Here is a 19,748-nt window from a genome sequence, read left to right as displayed (position 1 = left end):
AGCATTGCTCCTGACACTTAAATACCTAGTTTTTCCCGATAAAACGATTTCATGTTTGGGGGTGCAGTGCAACACCTCAACGCCCCTTACAGACCCTCAAGGAAGAGACATTGAAATTGGCTCCATTCCTTGTTTCCCAGCTCGCAGTTCCGAGGAAGGCCGGCAACCGCCGCTCAGGATCTTTTCATCTCGTGAAGGACCCCATCCAGTCTCAGGCTAGGCAGTGTTCTCCGAGCACACCACCCCTGTTCACCTCATCACGCAGTCGTGCAGCCTCTCCCCGATCCCCTCCTGCCGATGCGCATGGGCTGCCCGCCGCGGCCTGCAGTGCCGCCGCCTCGCCCGCAGCCGTCCCGTGCGCTCGTCTTACACGCCCGGACGGGTACGAAGAGCCCGCCGCTGCCCTTCACCTTTGCCCGACAGCTCCACCCTTCGCCGCCGCGGCGGCTGCGCGAAGCGGGGAGGCGCTAGCGGCTCTTCCGAGCCTGCTCGCCGCCCCTGTGTAGCCGCTGTGCTCGTCGCCATGCTGCCCAACACCGGGTAAGACGCTCTCGCCCGCCCTTCTTCCACCGCACCGTCTGCTGCGCAGAACCCCCGCTCCCTGTCCTCTCTGCGCTCCGGGCCGCTGCTTCCCACCCTTCGGGCAGCGGCGGGCGGAGCCACGGGCAGTGGGAGCAAGGCTGAAGGAAGATCTATGTCTTCTCAGCCACCCGAGGCCTCTCGGGGCAGGACGCGAAGTGGGCTTTGGACAGGGGCGGTGTGGTGCTGAGCACTTAGCGCGACACTGGCTTGTTTTCACTTCCGAACGCGTTACACGGAACGGTGCTCACAAGCGTCTGGAAGTGAAATATTTTACGGAACGACAGCAGCGGTCCCGTAATGGTGAGGTTTTCCAGTGAGGAGTAGAACTGCCCTGCCCTACCCCATACCACAGGTATCCCCCGCCGCCCACCAGCTCCGCTTCCCTCCAGCGGGTCGGGGCGTGGGTTTCGGTCTCTCCTCGGGGCGCACTGGCCTCCTGTCACGCTGGCTGCGGGGTCCACCTGCACAGGTCCGGGGCGAGGGGGTTTCTCCATGGTAGAGCGGCTGGAGGTGTAGTCCGGGAGTTAAAAGGGAACAGAGGTCCTGGAAATCTTCCTCGTGAATGTTAAGCAATATTCTTGAGTGGAGTTTTGCAATGGAGATAGTTGGTTGAGGACTTTAAATTAGGTACCGTACCTGTAATTTTATATGTATTAAACTATTTCTCTCTCTTATTCCAAGTCATCTGAGCTGGCAATCAAATTTTCTTCCAGCACAGGTTTTTAATTTGGAAGCATTTTCTGCCTTTTGTCAGAGCCAGCACTGCTAAGAGATGGGAAGATAATTTGTGATTGTTTGTTCCTGTATGTTACAAGTGGGATTGTTTATTAAATACCTAATGTGTGTAAGCAACTGAAAAAAGTTAGTAGTCATGCCTGGTGAGAAAGGCACCCACCTTCATTTTTTTTTTTCAAGATCCCAGAGACTGCAGACACAAAGGTGAAATTGCTGTTTTCTGTTTTACTACCAGAATTCAGCTGCAGTGGAGGCAACAAAGATGCAAGCTTTGTAATACAGGACATAAGCAGTTTTAGACAAACAAATACTTAAACCCCCTGTAAACTACTGGAGTGTTAGCTGAGTGAAGAAATAAATGCTAAGTCTTGCAAGCTTCTCAGCTTGCTTAGCAGAGTATTCTAAATTCTGGGCAGTTCTTTTGGGGGTACTGAATAAACATCTTAAGAGGCTGGTATATCTGGCTTTATGAACGCTGTCACACCAAGTCGCAGAGGATAAATGATGCTTCTTGAGTGAGACACAGTTAGAAGGAAAATTAACAAAGAAGAAGGAATGATTAAAAAGAAGAAATAAAAGGAGTGTGAGAGATAATGAACCTAGGGGGAAAGAAAGAGATTTGTGTATGCGGAGATGCAGTTGTGCTGAGAAAAAAGAGTATGTGAGGGATGATGGACAGTGTAGGAAAGATTGGATGAGAAAGAGTGTAACTGGAACGAATAAAATATGAATATGTGCCTTGACATTTTTTGATAGAATTATCCTGAGTGCCATCACACAACACTTACAAGACAACCAGACCATCAGCATGGGTTTACGAAAGGCAGGTTGTGTCTGACTAATCCGATCTCCTTCTACAACAAGATGACCCACCTAGTGGATGAGGGAGTTGGTTGTGGACATTGTCTACCTGGACTTTAGTAAAGCCTTTGACACTGTCTCCCATAGCATTCTCGTCAGAAACTCATGACACAAGGCTTGGATAAGTGCACTCTGCATTGAATTAAAAACTGGCTGAATGGCCAGGCCTGAAGAGTGGTGGTGAATGGAGTTAAATCTGGCTGGTGCCCAGTCACGAGTCGTGTCCCCCAGGGTTCAGTACCACAGGGTTCATTACTGGGGCCTGTTCTCTTTAATATCTTTATTAATGATCTGGATGTGGGGGTTGAGTGCACCCTCAGTAGATTTGCAGATGACACCAAGCTGGGTGGCTGTGTTGATCTGCTAGAGGGTAGGGAGGCTTTACAGTGGCACCTGGGTAGGTTAGACTGATGGGCCAAGGCTGACTATGCGGTTTAACAAGGCCAAGTGCCAGGTCCTGCACCTGGGTCACAACAACCCCATGGTAAGCTACAGACTTGGGGATGTGTGGTTGGAAAGCCACAACTTTGGAGAGGGACCTGGGGATATTGTTTGACAGTCTATTAAAGAAGAGTCAGCAGTGTGCCCAGGTGGGCAAGAAGGATCCTGGCTTATATTAGATACACTGTGCCCAGCAGGAGCAGGGAGGCCATCATCCCCCTGTATTTGGCACTGGTGAGACCACACCTCGAGTACTGTGTTCAGTCCTAGGTCCCTCACTGTGTAGGAAGGATGTTGAGGTCTGGGGCACGTCCAGAGAAGGGCAATGAGGCTGGTAAAGGGCCTGGAGCACATGGTGTAAAAGGAGCGTCTGAGGGATCTGGGGTTGTTCAATCTGGAGAGGAGGAGGCTGAGGGGAGACTTCATTGCTTTCTACAACTACCTGAAGGGAGGTTGGAGTGAGGAGGGGGCAGCCACTTCTCCTTGGTGGACAGGACTAGAGGAAACAGTTTCAAGCTGCAGTAGGGGAGGTTCAGACTGGATGCTAGGAAATATTTCTTCACAGAGGGGGTTATCAAACATTGGAATGGTCTGCCCAGCGTAGTGGTAGAGGTGTTTAAGCAGTGTGTGGACCTGCCTCTTAGGGCCATGGTTTAGGGTTGATCAGGTCAGAAGATTTGAAATAAGAGACACAGAGACAAATAATTTAATAGATATAAAATTACAGATAGGGTACCTAATTTAAGGTCCACTGACACAAGTGCTGAGCTTCCAGCCACTGATCTGCCTTTGTAGCTTGCTTTCATTTGTCAACACGCCTTGTATTGAGGGATCCAAAACTCATCACAGTATATGTGGTTTTATGAGTGCCAAATAGATGGCTATAATCCCTTCCCTTCATCTGGTTATGGTGTTCTGTTAGCTCAGGATGCTGCTGTCCTCTTTTGCCAGGCACACTGCTGACTCATTCTCAGTTTGCTCTCTGCCAAGTCCTCCAAGGCCTTTTCAGGAGTCTGCACTGTGGCCATTCAGTCCCTAGCCTTTGTCATTGCAGGTACTCCTTCCCAGGTGCAGGACTGTGCATCCAACCTTGTTGAGTTTCACAAGGCTCCTGTTCATCTTGCTTGTCAGGGACCATCTGGATAGTAGCCCTGCCCTCAAACTTGTGAACTGGTCATTATCCATCCCCAGGGCATTTTGTCACCTCCTTTAGGTTGTTGGTAAAAATCTGTAACAGGACTGGTCCAGTCGGTCCAGAGGTGATACCTCACTTGTTACCAGTCTCTAGGAAGAGTATGACTTGTTAACCACCACTGTCATGACCCTGACCAACCAGCTGTTTTTTTACCTGTCAGGTTGTGCACCCATCCAGACCGTAATATCTTAAGCTGTATACAAAAGTATTGTGAGAGGTGGCGTTAAAAGCCTTGCTTTTACCTACCCCATTGAACAAAGGGCCTGCTTTTACCACCAGTGTAACAGTGGAATCCTCTGTGTCCTTGACATTATTTGCATGCCTCAGTCTTGGTTTTCCACTACCCCAATATGCTCAAGTGATATTTTTAACTCCCATGTGCCACTGCAGGAGAAGATCCCTCCCCCTCCCTGCCCCATCCCAGTTTTCTGCCCTCTGAACTCAAACACCTTCCTAGAGAGGGGTTTTACATAGATGGGTCTTATACTGCAGGGAAAGGACAAACCTGGAAGAACAGTAGTAAGTTGTGTCTGGCCCAGGCTGAAAGGATAACCAATTCAGATTTGGAGCATGGAGTGTAGCATTTGTGATGCAGGTGAAGAGTGAAGTTGCTGTAGCACGTAGTTTATATGAGGTTGAAAACTTGGGTCTCTTGGCTCAGCTCTTTTCCAAGAGTTCCATGAAGCTGTAGAAGTCAACAAAAACCTCATGCAGAACACTGAAATGCACATTGCTTCATGTGGAAAGCCCACAGTCTAAGAGGCTTTATTTGTCAGATTTGCTGTAAACCAGAACTGATCTTTTACCTTGTCACAAATTCAGGGACATTGTGTAAGCCAGACATCTTTCTTACACTCTGGAACTTAGTAGTTTCTCCTGAGATTTTGATGGACCCATTTTGGGGGTACCTAGTGGATCAAATATGATGGCTGGGAAACTGTTGAGTTTCTGAAAATCAGGGGTTTGGCACTTGCATGCAGGACCCTGCATGCAGGAACTGCATTAAGTTCAGTGATTCTGAACTTGAACTGTGTACTATAGTGAGATGGCAGGGTTTTGTGTATAGAAAGCTGTAGCTAGTAAATTACAGAGAGCTGCAGGGGTGCTGTCTTACAGAAACTGGCATTTGGGTAACTGTCTTGCTTTAGAGTGTTTGCAGACTTGGTGAGTGGTCTTACCTTTGGTGACAACTGTACCTTGCTCTAGTTTTAGCCATTCTGTATTTAGAGGCTGCTTTCTTAGTGAAGTGATGAAGGTGTTTGTCTAGTTGGAAGACTGCACTAAATGCTTTTGCTCTTAAAGAGTGTTTCAAAATCAATGATTTACAGGCTTTGCTTTGTTCTTCTTCTTTACCCTCCACTTCCCCTTTCACCTTTAGGAAACTAGCTGGATGCACTCTCTTCATCACGGGCGCAAGCCGTGGCATTGGCAAGGCCATTGCTTTGAAAGCTGCCAAGGATGGAGCAAACATTGTGATAGCTGCCAAAACAGCTGAGACCCATCCTACTCTTCCAGGGACTATCTACACTGCTGCAGCAGAGAGTAAGTCATAATAAATGAGGGTGGGCTTCAGATGCTGGGCATATGCCCTGTGTTATAAACCGAGTGGAAAACTCCACAGACTCTTTTCACTCCATCTCACTTTTAATAAATGAGGCTGCCTGCTTCTCTTGCCTCCAAGGAATGCTGGGAGTATCCAATATTGCTGAAATGAATATGCAAGTGTATAGATGTGAAACTTCTATGTTAATTGAGATGCATGTGTCTATCATACACATTGTTGCTCTTAAGATTTGGTCCTGGCTTCCCTGTTCTTTATGCAACATGTAGAAAGGTTGCAATTTGAGAATGACATTTTCAGTGCCTTCTTGAGGCACGGCATTAAATGACAGATTCTCAGTGGTCTCATGTTATTTGTTCCTTCTGAAAGCAGTTTAAAACAAATGTTTAAATTTTGGTTTGTGCAGTTGAAGCGGCCGGAGGAAAGGCTCTGCCATGCATTGTTAACGTGAGGGAAGAGCAGCAGATTATCGATGCTGTGGAGAAAGCTGTGAAGACGTTTGGAGGTAATGCTAATGTGTGGGAGAGACCTTAACAGGCAGATTGAACAAGAAGAGGAAAGAGCAGCCCGCCTTGCTCATGCTTTTTGTCTTTAAATGCTAATGTGAGATGACTTGTTTTAAAACCAGGGATTGATATTTTGGTGAACAACGCAAGCGCCATCTCTTTGACTGGCACTTTGGAAACGGAAACGAAGAAGGTCAATCTTATGATGGAAGTCAATGTACGAGGAACCTACCTCACGTGAGTGCTGAGACAAGGATGCAAAGTAATTGTTACAAAGTGTCTGATGTCATCTCAGTGGTTTTTTTCCTGAGAAATTGTGTAGCTGTCTTGCTTCCTGGAGTTGGAGGCCTCAAAGGAAATTGCTCGCTTGCCCAGCGCTTTGGAAGTTGGTATTTGCAGGAATTAATTGCAAGCTGGAGTGAACAGGAACTTTATTTCTGTAGTCATTCAGTGTTCACAAGCTCCTCCCTGCAGGCGGGAAGCGGAAAGTAGTTTATTTCAAATGGCACTCCAGCTTGGCTTTGGTAAATGCTGTCTGCTCTTTCAGTTCAGCCAAAATGACTTAACTCTTCGCACACATCAAGTGCAACATCTTGTTTGTCTCCTTCTCATAAGCTCCTCTCTTATTACGAGAGACTTTGTGTAACTCAACTGTAGTTAAGAGCAAAATGTAAAAAACTTTTATATCTAAGGTGTTGTCTGTCTGCTTTCAGCAGGAATGAATTCCAGGCCTGAGATAAGTGAGCCAGGACAGACTTTGTTTTTTCACTTCTGTGAGTTAAATAATTGATACAAAGGCAGGTCTCAGCTTAGCATTGGACTTGCATGAAAATATTGGTTTGCTAGTACAGTTTTTACTATAATTATAGGTGCCCCATAAACCAGCAGGTGACTGATTTGTCTGAACCCATCTTTCAGGTCTAAAACGTGCCTTCCCTACTTGAAGAAAAGTAGGAACCCACACATCCTGAACCTCAGCCCACCTATGAATATGAATCCTGTGTGGTTCAAAAACCATTGTGGTGAGTAGCACTCAGAACCTTTGTTGTTATTTGAGAGTATCTGGTGAAGTGTGCAGGAATGCCAGCCCAGAAAGCCAGATCTGCTATTGTCAGGACTACAGACAGGCTGACATTACTAAGGTACCTAACCCAAAAGAGGTTGTTTTGTGGGAAAACACTGCAAGTTTCATGGCCTGATACATCCTTTATGTTTTGAAGAATGCTGTCAAGGTAAGAGCCTGTGCTTTCTCATGGGAATTTTTAAGACTAAAGAATATTTTCTGTTCCAAGTAGAGATTGAAGTCCAAATCTGTTTTCTTACTGATTCAACTTCAAACTGTAAACCCCAAAAAACTCTCAATTTTGGACACATTATGTTAAACTCCTCCAGGAAGTCTGCATCCCAGTTCTTTCCCCCAAGAAGTTTGCCTTCTCAGAATAGATAGGTGATAAAGATTTAGAATTGGTTTTTTTCTCCTTTTTGTTTTCTCTAGAATACTAGTTTGGACATTACCAGCTGGTATGCCTTTAGGCTTCTTGAAAAAGAAAACAAACCAAAACACAATTGAGCACTCTTGTCAATGTATTTTGTGTAAAAAACACTATAAAACCACCATACAGCTAGGCTTCAGCCACTGTTTTTGTCTAAACATGCCTAGCTCTCATTTTATTTGTAATGGAAAGATCCCAGAACAGAGTTAGTGTCTGGTGGTAATGGCGGGGAGAAAGGAAAGATTTTGAGTTTTTCTGAGTAAATTGTATGGCTTTCTGTCCTTCAGAATTGAAGTTCTGTTGATAGAGTGGTGTGTTTGTTTGGTTTTTATACTTGTCTTAGCTTATACCATTTCTAAGTATGGGATGTCCATGTGTGTCTTGGGAATGGCAGAAGAATTTAGAGGAGAAGTGGCTGTCAACGCTTTATGGCCTAAAACAGGTGATTTTGATTTAATGACATTAAAACAATTACTTTCTGTATTTTGTGTCTTCTGCAGCTTGTTTTATTTGACTTTGCATGTACTTCAAATGTCTGGAATTGATTCACGAGACCGAGCAGTTCTTTTGCATGTTCCTTGTTCATCCTGCGTGGGTGCTGGCTCTCATTCCTAGTTCTTACTAGACCATTGCCACTTTGATCCAAACTCATCTTCAGCTGTTCAACTCTTCCAGTTGCCTGAAGCATTTGTGTAGTACTTGGCATGTCTGTGCTCTTTCTCAAGCGCCCAGAGTTTTGGTTTGAACAGAACCACAGAATCATTAGCATGCTTTTGTTAGGAGGCATTACACTTCTGTGTATATGGTACTGTTTAGAATGCCTTGCTAGTTAAATTGCTAGAGCATAGGTGGAACTAACCAGGTGGTACACACTTCTGTAAATGCAGAAGTAATTACAAAACCTCTAGTTCCTAGAAGTTTTGACACAGTGGGCCAGCAAATGGTTGTTCACAGAGCCATCTGCTTGCAAGTCGCAGGAAGTTAAAGACCTCTGTGGAAGAAAAACAGCTCAGTCCTCCCATGCTGTATTAGTATTGAATTGGTTGCATGGATGCTTTCAGAGAGTTGCAGTCAGTGGCTCAGTGTCCAAGTGGAGACCAATGACAGGTGGCAACCCTCATGGGTCAGTACTGGGATGAGTGCTCTTTAACATCTTTGTCAGTGATGTGGACAGTGGCATTGAGTGCACCCTCAGCAAGTTTATGGATGACATCAAGCCATGTGGTCCAGTTGACACACTGGAGGGAAGGGATGCCATCCAGAGGGTCTTGGACAGGCTTGAGAGGTGGGCCCAAGCCAATCTCATGAAATTCAGCAAGGCCAAGTGCAGACTGCCTTGAGAGCAGTCTTAAGGGGAAGGACTTGGATGTGTCAGTTAGTGAAAAACTCAACATGAGCCAGCAGTATGCATCTGCAGCTCAGAAGGCCAACCGTGTTCTGGGCTGTATCAAAAGGCATGTGACCAGCAGGATGAGGGAGGTGATTCTCCACCTCTGTTCTGCTTTCATGAGGCCCCACCTGGAGTACTGCATCCAGTTCTGGTGCCCCCAGCATAAGAGGGACATTGAATTGCTGGAGCAGGCCCAGAGGAGGGCCACAAAGATGATCAGAGGGCTGGAACACCTCCCTTATGGAGATGGGCTACAAGAGTTGGGGCTGTTCAGCCTGGAGAAGAGAAGGTTCTGGGGTTACCTTCTAGCAGCCTTCCAGTACCTAAAAGGAAGCCTACAAGAAAGGTGGGAAGGGACATTTTGCAAGGGCAAAATCATTTTTTATAGGATGCGAGGAGATAGCCTGGAGAAGAGGAGACTCAGGGGTGACCTTATTACTCTCTACAACTACCTGAAGGGAGGTTGTAGACAGGCGGAGGTTGGTCTCTTCTCCCAGGCAGCCAGTACCAGGACAAGAGGACACAGTCTCAGGCTGCACCAGGGGAGGTTCAGGCTAGATGTTAGGAGAAAGTTCTATACAGAAAGAGTGATTGCCCATTGGAATGGGCTGCCTGGGGAGGTGGTGGAGTTGCCGTCATTGGAGGTTTTCAGGAGAAGACTTGATGGGGTGCTTGGTGCCATGGGTTAGTTGTTTAGGTGGTGCTAGACTGGTTGATGGGTTGGACACAATGATCTTAAGGTCTCTTCCAACCTGGTTTATTCTATGTATTCTATGTAATGGATTGAAGCTGAAGGAGGGCAGATTTATGCTGGATATTAGGAAGAAATTCTTTACACTGAGGGTGGTGAGATACTGGAACAGATTACCCATGGAGGTTGTGGATGCCTTCTCCCTGGAGGTTTTTAAGGCCAGGTTGGATTAGACCTTGAGCAACCCAGTCTGGTGGAGGGTGTAGTGGGGTTGGAACTAGATTACCGTTAAGGTTCCTTCCAAGCTAAACCATTCTATGAACTTCAGTCTGTTCTCTGTGGATCAAGGCCAGTGTTCAAGACCTGGTGCCCTGTGTGCCAACGAGGCCAGTGTCTTCAACCCAAGTACATCTCTCTGCAGAAATGATACTGATGTCAAGATTTGTAAAGACAGAGGGTAACCCTGCCCTTTGATGGGGTGAACCCAGCCACTGTGTTATGAAACATTACAACAGCAGACTTTATACCCTTAATTAGTGGAAGGAGGAAGGAAGGAAGAAGAGATAAAAATACGAACTTTGATCCTTTTTTTGGGCTAGTGCTCCAGTGTGACCCACTTTTAACCTTTTCCTGTTAGGAGTTGCAAAAATGAATTATTTCAGCCAAAATTATCTGAGTTTTCTTCTTTAAATGGATCAGATGATACTCAGTTGAACGCTTGCTTGGTGTGTCTGTCAGACCTGGTCCTTTTCCATTGGTCTGGATATTGCATTTTAAATTCTTCCTGTAAATTCTGCTCACATTATGAGTTTTACTCATAAATACTTTGGTAAGGGACTGAATTTTTAATTATTTCCTTCCTAATAATTCTATCACTACAAAACCTGTACTATCTATTTTGAAGAGGATAAGCTCTTGCTCTCTAAGGTACTGAAGGCAACTACACATACACCTTCAGGGTCTAGATTGCCTGCCTGGCAGAGGAGTGAAAACTCATCTTACAGGTTTTGGGACTCTGTTGTAATTTTATTTCTGAAGTTAGAAGAAATAGACACTTGTTTCCACACACTTGCTTCTTGAGTGTCCCAGGCAAACTTCAGAAAAGATTCAGTGGAGATTTCCCAGGATCTGTCTTTGATCCGTGGTTCTTAGTTCTTGAAGTCTGTGGTTGTCTGGACCTCATGTCCACCTCGCCTGGCTTCTCCCTAAAATGCTGCTGCTAAATGGGTTTTATACCTCCTCAGAACCCTATAGGTAGGAATGATTTGGTTTTCCATTAGCAGAGGTGATGTTTTACCTACCATTTTGTGGGTTTTGGTCACCTGACTGACCAAGTGATGAAAATTATATGTGAGAATTGGGGACTGTAAAGGAATTAATCCAGAGTATCTCATTCAGACAGATGTGGTATTGAGCTTCAGACAGCATTACTAATTTGACTTACTTTCTCACAGAAAAGGTGTTACAAGATTACCTGTGTCCTGTAAATGCACATACTTACATGCTTACATACCTTTCACAGCCTTCTGATTTCTCCAGCACCTCTCTGTGATGCTGGATATAGTGGAGGAAACATCCTCTATTACTGTAGAGATGAGTGGCTTTACAGGTCCTAATGTACTGTTGAGAAAGAATTCTGCCTGCAAGAATATGTAACAAGCTGGTTGTATGTATTAGGTTGTTGTTTTGCAATGTAGGTGTTTTCCCTTGCAATGTAGGTGTTTTCCCCTCACCCATCTGAGTAATTCAGCCTCCTGGTGTACGTGGCAAAGGAAAACAGAACCTAGGAGAGTTTGTCCACCCACTCACAATGAGAAATCTCTCAGAGGGATGACAAGCAAAAAGGGACCTAGGGGTTCTAATCAACAAGCAACTGACTATGAGCAAGCAGTGTGCCTAGGTGGCCAAGCAAGTCAATGGCATCCTGACTTGTATTAGAAATGCTGCGTCCAGCAGGAGTAAGTAGGGAGGGTTTGTCCCCCTGTACTTGCACTGGTGAGGACACACCTTGAGTATTGTGTTTAATTTTGGGCACCTCAACACAGAAGAGATGTAGAGGGACTGGACAAGAGTGCAGAGGAGGGTAACAAAGCTGGTGAAGGGCCTGGAGAATAAATCTTAAGAAGAGCAACTGAAGGAGCTGGGGCTGTTTAGTTTGAAAAAGAGGAGGGTGAGGGGAGACCTCACTGCCATATACAACTACCTGAAAGAACATTGTGGAGAGGCTGGTGCTGGTCTCTGCTCACAGGTATTTAGTGACAGAATAAGAGGGAATGGCCTCAAGCTGTGACTGGGTAGGTTTAGACTGGGCATTAGGAAACATTTTTTTTCAGTAAGAGTGGTCAGGCATTGGAATGTGCTGCCCATGGAGGTGGCTGAGTCACCAACCCTGGATGTGTTTAAAGGTGGTTTGGATGTGGTGCTTGGGGATAAGGTTTAGGGATAGAGTAGGGTTATAGGTTGGACTTGGTGCTCCCGAGGGTCTCTTCCAACCTGAATGTTTCTGTGATTCTGTGATTTCTAACTTTATAGGCAGAAGTGACATTAAGTCTTGGGTTGCGTAGTTGAAGGCATTTATTTGCAGTGTTTGCATATGCTGTAGCACTCCAGATACCATAAGCACTGGAACAGGCTGCCCAGAGAGGTTGTGGAGTCTCCTCTGAAGACTTTCAAAACCTACCTGGGTGTGTTCCAGTGCAGGGTGCCCTAGGTGACAGAACTTTGGCAGGGAGGTTGGTCTCGATGGTCTCTGTTGGCTCATGTCCAGCTTCCCATCCGCCAATACCTGCAAGTCCTCTTCTGCAGGGCTGCTCTCAATTTCATCATCCCCCAGCCTGTACTGATATCTAGGCTTGCCCTGACCTAGGTGCAGGACTTTGCACTATGCCTTACTGAACCTCATGAGATTCTCTTCAGCCTGCCTCACCAGCCTGTCTGGCTGATGTCCCATCCTGCAGTTATTCAGATCCACAGAACCTGATAATTGTCATCCAAGTGTTTGGCAGAAACATTTTCTAAATGATTGGTAGTTATTAAAAATAAAATCAAATTCAATCTTCAAGCACAGGTCACATTTCAGAGGACCAAGGAAAGGCAAATTTGTTTCCTGCCCTTGAGAAAAAGACCTAGGGATGCCTTTGTGTATGTACAGTATTTATGTTTGCTGCTTTTTATTTGGGTGTGTATTCATAGTGATTCTGCTGATTTGGGAAAAAGGGAAAAAAAAGGCAAAAAGCTGATGTTGGTCAAAGGTTAAGAAAAGCTAGGGCCTAATCCTCATCACAGAGGAGTAAAATAAGGGAGTCAACAAGGACATCATCCCACTCTTCCATTTTCCTGGCCAGCACTGAGGACTGCAGTCCTTTTTTTGCAGTTCCTACTTTGGATGGTGAATGATCCAACTTGGAGGCATGTGTCCTGCACAGTGCCTGTTCTTTGCGTTTTAAGGGATGTTGGGATCATGTCTGCATCAAAGCTGCTGTTAACTTTGTGTGAAATGGAAACACTGAAAGGAGGACAAAACTGAGTTAAAATCAGGTCTATCCTTCCACCTCCAGCATCTGCTAGCCCCATGGGCAGGAAAGGATTGAACAGACAGGCTGAGAGAGTTGTGGCTGGTCAGTCTGGAGAAGAGAAGGCTCTGAAGAGACTTTATTGTGGCCTTCCAATATCTGAAGGGGGCCTACAAGAAAGCTAGTGAGGGATTTTTTAGGGTGTTGGATAGTGACTAGGGGGAATGGTTCCAAGCTAGAGGAAGGTAGATTTAGATTGATTGTTAGGGAGATGTTCTTCACCCTAAGGATGATGAGATACTGGAACAGGTTGCCCAGGGAGGTGGTGGTAAGCCCCATCCCCTGGATGTGGCTCTGGGCAGCAGGCTGTCCCTGCTTATGGCAGAGGGGGTGGAACTAGATGATCCTTGAGGTCTCTTCCAACCCTGACAACTCTGATTCTGTGAATAATGTACCAAAACATGGGTGCATCCTAAACAGCAGACGGGGGGAAAGTCACAAAGTAGAGCTGTATGAGGGTTTAGCTGATGTTGTGGGGTTAGGTCATAGGCTGGACTTGATAATCTCAGAGGTCTTTTCCAGCCTCAATAATTCTGTGATTCTGTGAAAGCAGAAAGATGGCAAATTCCAAAAGCTACAACAAAACAGCCTCTTTGTGTGCAGGATGAAAGAAGAATGGAATGGATTCCTTAGCCTGGAAGAGCAAATTACAGGCTTAGGCTGCTATGTGCCACAATATTAGTACCTCCCTCAGTGGAAGTATAAAGACAACCAGAGGAATGGTGCAGAAGTTAGTATAATGTTTTAATAAAGCATCTAGAAGCTTAGGAGATCTGTATTTCATTCTTGGGTCTAACACAGGCTTTCTGTGGAATATTGAACAACTTACCTGAGTTTTTTCTATTTGGTTTCTCATTGCCTTAAGAGAGAGACTTTGGTAGCACATGGGTGTAATTACAAAGCCTTCCAAGCATCGAGATTTTTAGCATGCTAATCATCAAAGGAAGTTGAATGACTGATTTATCATGTATTCACTTCGAGAAAAATAGTTGTCCTGGTAGTTTTTTGTCTCCTGTATAACCTAGAGGAAGTCCATAGGGATACTGATAAAGGGATAGATGTGAATGTAATAAGAAGCCCTGCCCTTTATTCCATTTTCTGGGGTGTGTGTCTTTCAGTAGTTTCCCTTTTTGAACTGGTGCTTGTAGAGAAGTATTTGTTGGTTATTAGCATCTCATAGCTTTGTCTTCCTATGATTTTTCTTTTGGATGAAAGGAAAGCAAAGTTTGTGTACTTTGCAGAGAAATGGGAATTTCATGGCATTGGTGTTAAACTTTGTTTTTCTTACTCTCCAAACTTTATAGCCATACATACAGCTGCTATGGATATGCTGGGTGGATCTGGAATAGAAAAACAGTGCAGGAAAACAGACATCATTGCAGATGCTGCATATTGCATTTTAACAAAACCAAAAAGTTTCACTGGAAACTTCATTGTTGATGAAGACCTGCTGAGAGAAGAAGGAGTTAAGGATTTTGATGCCTATGCAATTGTGCCAGGTAAAAGAGCTCTTGAGGATGAGAATTAAGTTCATGGAGGATGAAAGGGCATACAGAAAATGTCAACATAGTTCTGTTTCTAGAGGCTTTTAAATTTATCTATAAAAAGTTGCTTTTCCTCAGCTTTCAGAACATGCCTTATTGGGAGGAACAAACAGGTCCACTGATACTTTAATAGACAAGTGCCTGCTAAATTAAAAAAAAGAGTACTTTAATGGGAAGAAAATGCACCCACACATTATATGTGTTTATTTAACAAATTTAGCTGCAATTTCATATGAAATAATTTCCTGTTTGTGCATTGAAAGTTTACTCAAATTTAATACTGTACTTTTCCTCTGTTTTAGGTCATCCCCTGATGCCTGACTTCTTTTTGGATGTTGAAGGTAACACGGCAGACATTAAACAGGAAAGATATGGTAGGGAGAGAACTGTGGGTAAAAACTTGGGTCACTGCTGGCAAAGATGAATGCACTCTCTGTTTCAAGTTGGGTTTGCTTTCTGTATTTTCTCCCAAGAGCTTGGAGGCCATTCAAGCTGCTTCACAAAATCCCCTGTACTTATTGAGAGGCCATGACTCTAAATAAGAGTGGAAGCCAAATGGAAGTGACTCTCTACATAAAGACAGTGAAAGGATGTTACCTCCTGCAGGCCTTGCATGTTATAAAACTAGTGCCTTACTTTATAGAATCCTTTTTTAATCGTCTGAAATATGGTAGAAGGATAGTCACAGGTAAATGTTCCTGGAAAAAGAAATGGCAAACACCACATTGTGGAGCAGCATTTCATTGGCACTGCAAAAATTTATACAAATGAAGAGAGTGTAGACCCTCCATTGCTTCTGAATGCATCTCCAGAAAAGCATCAGTTTTGGGGGTTTTAGTATTGTGGTGTGTCAATTTGGAGGGGAACTAAGGATGCCAAACAGGTTTCATAGGAGTGCCCAAACAGGGAAGAGAGGAAGAGGTGAGGTTTGAACAGTTTCTCTCCCTTCAAAATACTCTGTGAGCAGTTGCACTGGGACTGTTCTTCCAGGGACAGAAGGTATGGTTCCCTAAGCCTCACAACATTGGTTATTTAGTAGGGGCTACCAGAATAATCCCAACTGTTGATGCTGAAGACACCTAAGAGACTTTCTGCAACATACTTAGAGGCTGATCAGCTCCATCAACCTTGTGAATTAACAGCACTGTCCATTACTGTGAAACCCAGGTGTTCACTGTGGTAGAGGAAAAGGCTGATTAAAGCAGTGAGTTGCTTTACAGCTGAGAAGCCTTTGGAGAAGAATTAATGAAGACCCCTGTGCTGTTAGCAAAGAAGACAGGACAGGAGACTTTTGAGGTGGAAGTGGTGTTGATGAAAGATAGAGCTTTGTTGTAGTGAGTGCTGCCAGGAGTGTGTGGATTGCCTTAGAAAACAATGTGCTGTGTAAGCCTCTGCTGTGAGCAGCCAGAATTCAAATTCTGCTGTGAGTTTCCGTCCACTTCTGATGTATGAGGAAGTGAAAGATGTTTCAGACTTACCTTTTGAGATGTACTTCTGCTGAGATTCAGCAGGCGCAACCCCCATCCTCTCTCTTAAGAGTGGAATGGGAAAATGCCCATTCTGCCTATGTGCAGCTGGAATCTTTTCCAAGAGAGTTCTCCAGCGTGGCTCCCTGTGCAGTTTTGAAGTGTTTTGCAGCTGAAAGAGACAAATAATGTCTTTGTTGTAGGTATTCCCCAAGGACCCAAAGGGGACAAGAAATTAAGTGGATCCCAACAGGAAGGACCGTCTGGAGCTAAGGCATCGAATCCTGTTGCAGAAACATTCAGAGTTATTCAGGGGACAATGAATGAAGAGTATGTGAGAACCATTCAGGGGGTCTACCAGTTTGAATTATCTGGTAAGACCATCGCTTGTGTACCCTTCACTTACTCAGCTGCTGGCAGAAGGCAGTAGGTGTTTTCAGACAGAAAGACCTTTTTGAGCTGGTTCCTAGAGGAGAGACCACCTTCTGTTGTGGGCTGTGTGCTGCTCCTTCTCAGGATCAAGTTCAGCAACTGCTGGAAGCCACTGACACTCCTGGCAGCTGTGGGCTCTGTCCCAGTGGCCTGACAATAAACCTCTCAGGGTCATATTAAAAGCACTGGGTGCTAGCACCTTAGGCAGCAAAGTGTTGCCTTTGTCCCTGAGATGCCTGATGTGGGCACCTGCCAGAGGTTGGCCTTGCCTGCATGCAGAGCATGGGGTAAGGGGCAACGTACTGCAGAGCACTACCAGTGCAGGTAGTGCCTTGTAACTGCTCCAGATGGACATGGGAGCAGCTGTTTAGCGTGTGGATTGAGAAGGGCTTTGCTTTCTTGTCACCTCTCTTCACTGCCTGTTCAGGTGATGATGGAGGCACTTGGTACATTGACCTGAAAACCAAGAGTGGGAGTGCTGGTTTTGGCAAGCCTCCTGTGACAGCTGATGTGGTTATGAGCATGTCCAGTACTGACTTTGTGAAGATGTTCACAGGTGAGTGACAGAGCCATTTGGCAGGTCACATGTAGGCCCTGGTGCCCAAAAAACCTTCTGCCTTCAAAGGCAGTGAAGCTGGTGAAGGGTCTTGAAAATCAGTAGCTGAGGGAGCTGGGGTTGTTTAGTCTGAAGAAAGGGAGGCTGAGGGAAGACCTTACTGCTTTCTACAACTACCTGAAAGGAGGTTGTAGAGAGCTGGGTGTTGGTTTCTTCTCACAAGTTACAACCAACAGGACAAGTGGAAACATAATCAATTACACCAGCAGAGGTTTAGGTTAGACATCAGGAAGACTGGTAATGGTATTTTATCAGCAAGTGTAGCTGCAGAAAGAATCCAATTAATTAGTTGGAGTTGTGCATGTCTCTAGCCTGTGTTTGCTAAATGTGCACTGCTTCCACAGCAGAGCTTAGTATCAGGTATAGTTGGGTCTTGCTGTAGTGGCATTACATTTTCCTAAGCACAGGCTGTCTCCTGCTCATTGTCATTTACTAATGGTTCTGTTTCTTTTTTTTTAGGTAAACTAAACCCAACCATGGCCTTCATGTCAGGAAAATTAAAGATTAAAGGTAACATGTCTCTAGCAATAAAGCTTGAGAAGATGCTGACGAAGCTTAACTCTAAACTATGAGGGCAAACCCTCACTACCAGAACAGTGGCCTTTCATATATGACTGCAATCTGTTTCAAAATAATAATCCTTGTTCTTCTCTGATGTAATATAACAAGTATAAAATGTGATAGTAAGAAGGATAAACTGAGATTTTTAGAGAAGAAATAGCTGTCTAAATAAGGTAAAGAGATGTTTTCTGTAATTAAACAAAGCCCTTATTGACAATACACATCTTGAGGTGCAGATGTTTTCTTTTCTTCTGCTCCTCTGGACCTATGGAGGACATGTGAAATGAGGTTTGTCCCACATATCCAATGAGATGCACACATCCAGTAAGAAAGGTGTAGGGGGAATAAATGTCACCCTGCAGATCTGTTTCTGTGGTAGAAGCACCATGCAGAGATGCCTGAGCTGGCTGAGAAGTGGAAGCAATCTGGTCAGTTTAAGAGGGCTGTAATTACACCTGATGAGTGAATGTCTCTTCTTTTACTACCTACATTAGTTCTCACAGCTCTGTATTCCACTGACTTTTTGTGAAGAGGTTCAGAAGTGCACAGACCACACAAGCTCCCCTGCCACCAACTGCCTTCTGCACCTTGATGTGGCATTATGGGGAATAACCTACATCACTGCAGCCAGACACTTCCCCTTCCCTCCCTTCAGCTGGTAAGGAATGCAGCTCACCAGTGAAAGCACACATGCCCCCACTCTGCAAGCAGACAAGTGCCCGCATGGCTTGCAGATTTGTGTGTCAGCATGCACAAAGCCAAATGCAGCAATCCCTTAAAATGTTTATCCAGTGTCCCTGAAAGAACTGTACACAATTTAGAGTGTTCTACTCTGCTAAGTAAGCTGAGGAGCTTGTCAGACTTAGGATTTATTTCCTAATTCAGTTAGCAGACCAGTAGTTTGCAAGTTTCTAAAGCACCTGTTTGTCTGAAATTGCTGATGACCGTTATTACAAAGGTTGCTTTTTATTACAAAGGTTGCGTCTTTAGTGCCTCCATTGCAGCTGAATTCTGGTAGTAAGACAGAAAGTGGGAAATTCACCTTTGTGTCTGTAGTCTCTGGGATCACAGAATCACAGAAAACATCTGGTTGGAAGAGACCTCAAAGATCATCCAGTCCAACCTTCGACCCAGCACTGAAGGATCAACACTAAACCGTGTCCCGAGGTGCCAGGTCCATGCGCTGCGTGGAAGCCTTTCTCATCAGGCATGAGAGCTGGAGGTAGGGAGTGGGTGGCTGGCCCCATGTTGGGCAGTATGGCAGTGCAGATAGGGGGTGCCTCAGCAGGAGTGGGCAATGTTGGGCTGTGTGACTGCTCCCAGTCCAGCACCTGCACTGGGCTGTGCTCACCAGTGTGCTCATCCCTGCTGGGCAGCAAGCTTGGCTGAGCCAGCAGCATGGCTGTTGGCCTGGGGCTCCCCATGATGTCCATGCCTGCTGTGCAGCCCTCCCTGACCATGCTCTTGCTGCCAGTGCTGCTGGTCCCTAGGGCACAGTGTCTGCTTCTTCACCTCCATTGCGGTGTCTTGTAATGTTACTGCTTTGTCCCTGCACAGTCCTGCCAGGTAAAGGAGAGCAGGAACACTGGCATATACTAGGCTGCATGTGGAACAGGAGGGAAAGAAGATCCAGCTGTGGAAATCTGAGTCTTCTGAGAAGACAAAATAGTGCAATAATGCAATGCAACAAGGTTTGCACGTGTCACAGAGGCAACAGCAGGACAAGACATCAACAGCCACCCCAAACTGTGCATTCATTGTAACCAAAATTACTCAGCGCTCCTGACACAAATAAATTACAAGTTAGGATGTCAGTCAGGAATATTCTGCTACACAACTGATAAAGCTTCAACCTCAAGCTTTAAAGAATATTCTTTCTAGCAGGATGGGCCAAAATCTGCACACCCTCACTCATCAAGGGGAAACCTCCCCTTCAAGAGTATCCAAAACAGATGCCAGAGGTGGGGTGAGGACTCAGTCAGTGGAGGCTCTGATCTCCTCATGCCCTTGTCATGCTACCCACCTGTTCCTGCAGTTGGAGCTCTTCCAGCAGCTGCCACCTTTGGCTTGTCTTTCACCCTTCAGCTTTCATGCAGAGATCC

General features: G+C 45.3%; 1 protein-coding gene across 2 annotated transcripts; it reads left to right on the top strand.

Annotated features, from left to right (window-relative positions):
- Positions 1–431: 431 nt before the first annotated feature.
- HSDL2 (hydroxysteroid dehydrogenase like 2) lies at positions 432–17,883 on the top strand. Of its 2 annotated transcripts, none has more exons than XM_054178763.1 (11): positions 432–540; positions 5,193–5,356; positions 5,782–5,880; positions 6,004–6,118; positions 6,800–6,903; positions 7,718–7,816; positions 14,332–14,526; positions 14,874–14,945; positions 16,241–16,411; positions 16,897–17,025; positions 17,545–17,883. In XM_054178763.1, exons 1-11 carry the CDS (start codon positions 524–526, stop codon positions 17,655–17,657), a joined length of 1,278 nt encoding a protein of 425 aa, XP_054034738.1. In that variant the 5' UTR covers positions 432–523; the 3' UTR covers positions 17,658–17,883. The 2 variants fall into 2 exon arrangements, with proteins under 2 accessions (XP_054034738.1, XP_054034739.1); XM_054178764.1 differs by having other exon boundaries at positions 14,874–14,975; positions 16,295–16,411.
- Positions 17,884–19,748: the final 1,865 nt, after the last annotated feature.

This window comes from Dryobates pubescens, chromosome Z, assembly GCF_014839835.1.
Source record: "Dryobates pubescens isolate bDryPub1 chromosome Z, bDryPub1.pri, whole genome shotgun sequence".
Taxonomy (NCBI): domain Eukaryota; kingdom Metazoa; phylum Chordata; class Aves; order Piciformes; family Picidae; genus Dryobates; species Dryobates pubescens.
The sequence above is the reverse complement of the archived record's forward strand: the minus strand, read 5'-3'. Positions and strand labels throughout refer to the sequence as shown.

Bases quoted from the DNA above. Each gene is read 5' to 3' on its own strand.
- HSDL2 (XM_054178763.1), top strand. The intron at 6,119-6,799 runs GTGAGTGCTGAG...CCCATCTTTCAG, and splicing joins GTACGAGGAACCTACCTCAC to GTCTAAAACGTGCCTTCCCT. The intron at 17,026-17,544 runs GTGAGTGACAGA...CTTTTTTTTTAG, and splicing joins CTTTGTGAAGATGTTCACAG to GTAAACTAAACCCAACCATG.